The following is an 8,854-nucleotide window of genomic DNA, read 5'->3' as shown; positions in this document are numbered from 1 at the left end:
CCTATCCCCTGTAGTGCCTTGCCTACCCACGAACTATAAATGAAGATGTTAAATAAAATTAAGGTCCAGTCATAATACTCACACAGAATTGAAGAGATAAGCTCGACCCTGACTTCCTTGGAATGACTAAAAAAGAAAAATAAAGTTCAAATGAAGACTTCACATATTCACAGTTTTCTGTCACAGAAACTGAAATTATTAATAAAAGCTTATGTAAAAAAATAATTTAATGTATTATAGGAAATAACATTTAATTTTGCTAAAAAGCTATCACTGTTGCTTATTTCATCATTCCAAAACTAATTTAGAATGTAGCTGTAATAAGTTATATTTGGAGAAACTTTTTGCAATTTTAAATGAAGTGTTTTGCATGTAATAATGACATTCTTGTAAACCAAATGTCCAAAGGTCATCAACATGTACTGATCATTTTGCTTTGGTAGAGGTTATATACATTAATAACTGTCTCATAGAAACTTTTACCAGTTTAGTCTTGTGTCTATGTCCATACCCTGGGATGTGGTAAGCCTATCTCAATGGGTGACTTGTATAAGTAAGTATGTCATTTGGAACCGTCTGGATTATGGAATACTGTTGGACTAGCCTCTTTACATCAGCATCCAGTGTAATCAAAACAGGAAAGTTTGAAGCTGACTAGATGTATATTGAATAATGCCTTATAATGTTATATTTGTTCACTGGTGTTTTCTAGAGTCTGCTTCTTTTTTTTTTTTTTTGTAGAAACACTCGGTTACCTGTTGGTTATTAGTGTACCTGAATACCACAAAACAATTATGTAAATGATAACTTGAAACCACCTTTCATAAACACTTGTTTGGTACTTAACTCTATAATGTCTGGAAAATTACAATTTAAGTACAATATCTATATTTTGATTTAATATTGAAATGGAAATTGTTAAACTTCAAAAAATGTTCAAAAACTGAATGTCCATTTTTTTTTAATATGTTTAATATAAAATGAGTTAGTATAAATTTAGACAAGTTTTAAAGTTTTCAAATATATGTACTAGGGATGCTAGGGTAGTAAAATTTATCTGAATACTAAGCTTTGGCCAGAACTGGGAGTCAACTGGGACCAGGTTCCCCCTTGCCCCCCCAAGAAAAACAAAAACAAACAATATACACAAAAATAGAAACAATACATTTAATACATTTAACCAAACAATCACCAACAGAACAACTTTCAATGCCTAGCCCCAACTTTTCAAACCCTAACCCCTACTTGTTCTCAAAATCCCCATCTTCCCCAGAAATCCACTTCTAACCATGCCTGTTATTAATCCCTATTGTTCTCTGAATCCCGAATTTCAGCAGGCAGTTAGTTTTTGTTGATCAGAACATGTTTTATTAACTAAACCAATTATTGACTAACTTTCAGTACTGCATTAGTTGCCACAAAGATTAGGGCTTAGATACCTAGCTTCGACACTCGGCCGGGGCCCGAATATCTGTCCAGGTACCCATGCATCCCTAATATGTACACTAGAATGTGTTATGAACAATATATAAAAAATTTAAAACAAGTTACATTTTTAAACCAAGAAAAACCAAACTTTCTGAATTGCTGTTTTAAGAAGGTACAGCCAACAATTTTGAAAGAAATGCTAATGTATACTGTAGTAAGTGATAGTTATATTCAGGTTATAATAGCTTTCACTGGAAATGGATTAAAATCCCACTAAATTATATCATGAGTCAACTGCTTAATGTAAACAATGGAACAGGCCTGAAAATCTATGTCAATATATAATTTTGACAAAGCCAATTTTATTACAGCCACATAAATGTTAGTACATGTACTTAAAATTTTATGCACATAGCTTTATTATCAATGTGTAAGTTATATACATGTACAAATAAACAGCTAAACAACCTGTGGGTAAGGTATGGGTACAGTAGGCCCAAGTTTTGAAAATTCTATAAAATATTTTGATAATCATTGCTTTGTAAACAATTTAACATTTTGCACAAATTTTTATGTCTTCAGTGTTTGAAGTGTATGTGCATGTTTCATGAAGTAGTATATGTATGTTTTACATGCAAAATTTAATTTCAAAATTTATAGTCATCTCTTAAAAGGAATTTTAATTATTATTTCACAATATCTTAAGTTCTACTCAAGTTTATTGATCTTGTTCGTGAACATATTGTATTACTTTATTTATTTGAAGATAAATCTAAAATAAGATTAACCAGCACACATACATACAAAGTCTTATCATAAATTTATAATTAGTAGTAGTAATAATAATAATCTAGACACTATTTAGTCAGTTCTAAAAGTTAAAACTACTTTTGTTACTGGACTAGAACAACTGATAAACATTAGTAAGCTAACTTCAAACCTTTGAGATCAACTCATCATGGTTGGCTAAGTGGGCCCTGCAATGGATACAGCTGTACGTACGATGACAGTTGGATAAATAAGCTTGGAAAGTTTTCACCATGATCTGCTTGTTTACTAGAAATACATCTAAACCATTTGACTGGTCACCAAACTTCTAACTTCAAGCTTATATTTTCATTGTTTTACAGGAAAAATGTACAGTGTACTATAACATGTTCTTTCCAAAAGCACACACACACATATTCCTTTTTCATACGAATGCAGTATTGCTAGACCTATAAATGCAACAAAAGAAAGTTATCAATGCATTATACATATATTCAAAATCAGAATAATTGTATCTAATTCATCACAAGTTCAGCTGCAGTTTTTAATTACACATATGACACAAATGCTGAGACTAAATTTTAATCTTTTAACTTTTGAGAATAGTACTGTAAGATGTAATGATTAAGTTTAAAATTGTGTAAATACTTGAATGATATACATTCAGTCCCTGTATGTTAATATGATGTCTATGTCCGAGTAAGATCATGTCTATCATGTTCTTTATGTCTAAACTGTATAAGATGCCTCATCATGCTCATTGAAACTTTACAGAAAAATTCAGTTATGAATTAAATAATGTGGATACTTTTAAGTTATTATTTGTTGTTGTCATACTATGAACCAAGTCCTTTGTCATTTCTTTGTAAGCCAACTGGTTAAACAAAATTTACACTTTAGAAATTGTAATGATATTGGAGACATTAGATTTAAACAAATTTCCAACAAAATAATATTTCAGATGACATTGATAACACACAATTTAAAAATGTAATAAAATATCTTTAAAGTTATATTATGAAATGCCAATTGGAGTAACTTGAGACATTTTGTATGATGAAGAAGCAACAAAACACTAGAACAAGTTTATAAATATTTCACTCAGTATAATGTGTTAGTCACAGTGAGTATAGCAGTGTAAGTAACCTTTTAATATTAAGGAAAAGGAATTATGTAATGAGGAGATTTTACATTATATTAATCACCTTTTGAAATATATTTTGTTTATGGTATATGAAAAAAAAAAGTAGGATTGAGATTGCACAGAGTAAAGTTGCATATACATGTATCTCATCAATAACACAAAGTAAAAAAAATATGCAGAAATAACTAACTCAAAATAGACAAACAAACAAACACTTTAAGAAATATAGGAAAGTTAAAAAACTTCCGAAATTCTTATCAGTTTGTCTTTGGCCTTTTTCTGAAGGGGAAAAAAAAACACTTGTCAGCCAGTCAGTCATTGGGTTTGTAATATATCATATGATTATTGTGTGTTTTACAAACTAAATTTGAAATCAATTTCAATGTAATATTTGTGTGTGTATTATATTGATTTACAATAGCATCAATATTTCAAGATTGGCAAATAATACAAATTTGTTAAATATTACACATTAAACCTACATGTAATCCCATTTAATAAACACATTATGGCATATTTGAAATATTCCATTATGTTTTACTGAGCTTTCTGAAATTAGATTAAACTAACAACAAATAAGGAAGTTCTGATTCCATTGCATGGTAAATGTATACAACCCCCCCCCCCAAAAGAAATTTACATATACTACATGTTATGAGCTTATCTTTAAAAGGGCTTTTGTTAATCCCTTAACCAGTAGTTTTTTTTAACACTAGTTACAGACTTTCTGGACTTGCTGTTTAAAGTTGTCCTAGTGAATCTATTTATAATTTTTTTTCTTTTTTTTTATTTACCTCTGATTATTATATTGTAAAAATTTTGCTCAATGTGTTTAAAAACTTGCTTGTTGTCCAGGAAAATAAAGCTGCAGAACCAGCTTGCTTTAAAACCTGTTCACAGCTTGCCATTTCAGTTCCCTGACACAGATAAAGTTTTGGGTTCAAAATAGCCTTAGATAATAATCTGAAATCAAATGATATAAATGTATGTAAACTTTTTCAATTAAGAAAAAAAAAAGACTAACTCTGTTTTAAAATATTAAAATAATTTAATCTATTAGCTAAATCTTGAAAATTTGTCAGCATGGTGGTTTGAATGTTATGTGTACTTTTTTCAAAAGAAAAATGATTATTTAATGTGAATAAAACAGTAAAAATGACTAAAGAATGAGCAAAGAATAAAAAAATGAACAGCTAGTTTCAATTGCCCAAGTTTTTATTCTCAAAGGGTGTAGTAAAACTATTTTACTCTGTCCCTTTAGGGTGACAATTAGGCATGTCAAAACTACATGGGTTGTGTTTTGTTAATTCTTTAATCATTTATGTATTATACTGGTATGCTATTACAATTTTTTTAAATGAAATTACAGAAAGTACTTCTTTAAATAATGAATAAATCTGTAAATGCAAGGGATACACATTGTCATGTGACTTACCATTAAAATAACTCACTACACCAAAGAAGAAACATTTAGAAGAGTTTGTTTGTTTTATGCTACAGGTAACCTAAAATGAACAAGAAGATATGTAAGAAGGCTAATGTAACGTCAGAAAGCCAAACTACTCCTGATCACATAATGGTTTTTGCCTCATTGAAATAATTTTGTTTATGTGCAATGTCCTAACTATGATGCCATGACAATAAAATGCTGAAGTATAACTTTTACACACTAAATTGTTATTGCAGCATAACTTGCACTTAGTCAATACTTACTACAGCAAAAAGTAAGATTTAGGACCTAAGTGAAAGATGGTAAAAGGAACAAGAGACTAATGGAGCAAAGAGAGGAAGGGTAAGGGCATGGAGAATATTATTCAGGTCCAAATCAAGAAGGACTGCAAGGTGAGAACAAAAGTGGCAAAATAAAAAAAATAAAAAAGCATAGAAAAGACAGGAGAGGAAAATGCATGACAATAAGAAAACTGGAAAGTATTATGTAGAGCTACTCAGTAACCAGGCCTGGTTGAAAGTGATAAGCCTAGTTTAAACAGCAAACAATAAAAAAAATGTGGAAAACATGAGGGATAGAAGGAAGGAAATATGACAAACTATGGAATGTGTACCCTTGTCATGGATAGACAAGGAGGGAGAAAGAACAAAGTGAACAAGGAAGGCTACATGTAACAAGAATCTGGAACGTATCGTATGTGACCAGACAAAACCTACACATGGGGTGACCACACTGCTGGATGAGATAGAAAGGAGTGACGTTGAAGGAGTAGGGAGAGTAACAGAAGTAGGTGCAATAGAGGAAACCATGGCTGAGCCGTCCAGTAAGGAATTATCAGTAGAACTGAATATGGAGTGAGGGAGAAAATGAGTAGGAAGGTAGGCATGGAAAAAAGTTGGACCAGTCCTGATGAAATGCATCCCTAGGTAAAGCTGAGGGAAGAAATATGAGGGGGGGGAGGACCATAAAATGAGAAGTAGGGTGTTGAGAAGTGTCCAAATGAAAGCACGGCAACTTGAACACCAGAGGAATGAGGGAGGGACTAATCCATAGGTAGTATCTTGGAAGTCTTTAAGAGACTATCCAAGACAAGATTCAGGGCACCCAGAACAGAACAAGTTATTAGACATACTAGTATAGAATGGGCCCAGGAAAGGAGGGTGTCAGTGTGGAAACAGAGAGAGCGAGGCAAGTGTTCCTCTAGTGATTGATAAAGGAGTCAACCGCAGAGTTCACTGTATGTATCATCAATAGACATCTACAGGTCACCCTTAACAACAAAAGAATAAAGAGGGGGGTCTAAGAGATGGATTTGAAGGAATAATGTTGTGGAATTAATGACCCAAATTCACATGAGAGTCAAGACAACACCCCCACCCCAAATATTATCTGTAAACAGAAGGAGATCCAGATGAGATTAGGAGGAATACTCACTGGGGGTGTAGTTGTATTAAGTCAACAAGAGAAGTCTTTGAGTAAGGAAGGAGAACAGTTTAGAACAAGGCCCCAAGCAAGAATCCAGAGAATGTGCAGTCCAGTGTAGACATCACAAATGAGCATGACTCAAGGGGATTTCATGGAAGCCCAAGTTTCCAAAGAGAGAGAGTGGAAGAAGAGAACCTAGTGCACAGTGAGGAAAGAAGATATGGAATGGGAAACAATTGCACCATGTCCCTCAAGAGAAAAGTAAAAGGCTGAGCCCTACAGACATCCAAGTGAAAAAATTAATGAGAAATGAAATGGATATGAGATGCAACTACAAATAAACAAACCAGAGCCTAATGAGAACAGAATCATCTGAAGTGTCCACCTCAGTCATACCAAAACCTGATGCAAAAGACAACCATAAGGTGAGATATTCCCTGTAGGAAAGTGAAGAAAAACAGGAACCTGACTGAGACATGAAAGATGCAAGACTCAACACTTATCAACAAAATTGGTGAGAACTACAAAAAGAGGGGAAGCAAAATCTGGAAAAGGAATGAGAAACCCATCCAATAGTGATTTTGTAGCCATTAGGACCAACACCGCCATGGACCAATGTTGGCAAGAAACAAGATTCCTTGGAGGATGTAAAATAATGAAAACAGGAGAAACTGAAGGAGACAAAAAAAAAGGAAGGTTAAGCCTTTGATAGAAATCCCAGTACTCAACAAAGATCAATAAACCAAACAAAACAGGCCCTACCAGCCCTGAGCCTATAGGGCAGTCAAAAATAAAATAAAGCTATGTGAACGGAGGTAAGGTATTGTTGCGTATGTGTTTGTTTGTTAATTTCCTGTAGAAATTCTTTCCAAGAAACTTCAGCGACACAAGTCCTTTCATAATTAAAACTAGTTTATTCTTTCTCGATACAACTTTGCAATACACAAAGTTTCCACAGTCACTTTAAACTTGACTACTTTTATGAACACACGCTATAAATCACAGTGATTCACACACTCTACTTACGGCTTGACTCGATTATCTCTATCTTCAATCCCTCTATCTATCTATCTCATTCTGCTTTATTTGCCAGGCTTATATACTAAAAAAGAAGGCTCCTGGAACAGACTAGAGTTGCCAGGATTATTCAAGATCCTTCGAAAATCTCATGATATGTCACCAGCGTCATGTGACTTCTGCTGTCATAACAGTATTATATCATTGTATATTAGATTTTATAAAGTGTTTACAATTCTTTTTTAAGTTTATTATTCTGTTATAAAGAACAGTGATGCTATGAAATTTCAGTCACAGGGGTGAAGCAAAGTTTAAGAAAAATAAAGAAAATCAAAAGTTGGAAATAATGGTTTTTAGTTAATATTTATAACATCTGTTAACTTCTAAATTCACTTGATTGGGTTTTGTCCAAAATCCGTCTTCACACTAGATGAAAAATGAGCACAGAGTGGCAAAACAATTCTGTATTTCCTAATTGGTTCCAGGACTATTTCAGCTCCAGCACGAACAAAACGAACACAAATGTCCATTTGTTCAAAAGAACTTGCATAATATGCAAACTCAGTGTGTGTACTGCAATCCATTTATAACTGCACCCTTATAACACTTTCAAGGACATCACCTGTAAGATTAATTTGTTTGATTTGAATCATATGTGCTTGACCTGAACATACTCTGAATACACTAAATTGTACTGAAACCCAACTCTGAGCATGAAAAATGTGGTATCCATTTTCACACCTAATTGTGTCTAAGTAAGTCAATTAGACAAACATTTTTAAGAATGATGCTTATTAAAACAACAACCAGCAAATGCAGTATTGACCAGGAACTAAAAACTCAAACTGAAACCATGCTGGGTTGGTTGGTAATTAGTATTATTTAATCCTTCATTCAGAATAAACAAAAAGCCGATTAACTCTTCTTTTTTCAAGAGAAAACAATTTGAGAGATTTCAGCCTCTCCTCATATGATGACCCCTCCATTCCAGGCATCATTATAGTAACCTTCCTCTGAAGTATTTCCAACAATTCAATGTCCCTCCCTAAGGTAAGGAGCACAAGACTGAACATTATACTCCAAATGTGGCCTAACCAGTGACCTATACAATTAAATTATAACCTCTATTTCTGTAGAAACAACCTAAAATCCTATCTGCCCTACCACTAGCAACATCACACTGCTTGGATAGCTTAAGAGAGTGATCAACCATTATATCAAGATCCCTTTCTTTAATGACACTATTATGGTTATTCCCATCCAAATTATTCTTATAATATCAAATTATGATAACTCACATGCATTATCTTGCATTTATTATAATTAAAACCCATTTGCTATTTATTTGCCCAAATTCACTAAATGATCTAAATCCTTTAGTAAATTTGCATCATCCTCTTCATAGCCAGCAACACCCATGACCTTAATATCATCTGCAAATTTAAGTAATTTATTGACCATATCTTCATTCTATGTCATTGATGTAAGGGAAAGAGAGTAAAGGTCCCAAGACTGAGTCCCGAGGTAACCCACTTGTAACATTAATCCAGCTTGACTTTCTTCCATCCAGCCACCCTTCTATCCAATTTGCTAAGTTGTCTCCCTACACCTATAGTTTTTTT

General features: G+C 33.0%; 1 protein-coding gene across 4 annotated transcripts in view; it reads right to left on the bottom strand.

Moving 5' to 3' along the window:
- LOC106478774 (protein yippee-like 2) overlaps nucleotides 1-8,854 on the bottom strand; it is a 32,813-nt gene that overhangs the window by 11,494 nt on the left and 12,465 nt on the right. For all 4 annotated transcript variants that reach the window (XM_022382414.1, XM_013939337.2, XM_022382415.1 and 1 more), the window contains exons 2-3: nucleotides 2,369-2,645; nucleotides 83-126 (exon numbers count right to left, since the gene is read on the bottom strand). In XM_022382414.1, the coding sequence (XP_022238122.1) occupies nucleotides 83-126; nucleotides 2,369-2,470 (146 nt within the window). In that variant the 5' untranslated portion in view covers nucleotides 2,471-2,645. The remainder of the gene's footprint in view (nucleotides 1-82; nucleotides 127-2,368; nucleotides 2,646-8,854) is intronic.

This window comes from Limulus polyphemus, unplaced genomic scaffold, assembly GCF_000517525.1.
Source record: "Limulus polyphemus unplaced genomic scaffold, Limulus_polyphemus-2.1.2 Scaffold248, whole genome shotgun sequence".
Lineage (NCBI taxonomy): Eukaryota > Metazoa > Arthropoda > Merostomata > Xiphosura > Limulidae > Limulus > Limulus polyphemus.
Note: the sequence above shows the minus strand (reverse complement) of the source record. Positions and strands in the feature narration are given on the sequence as shown.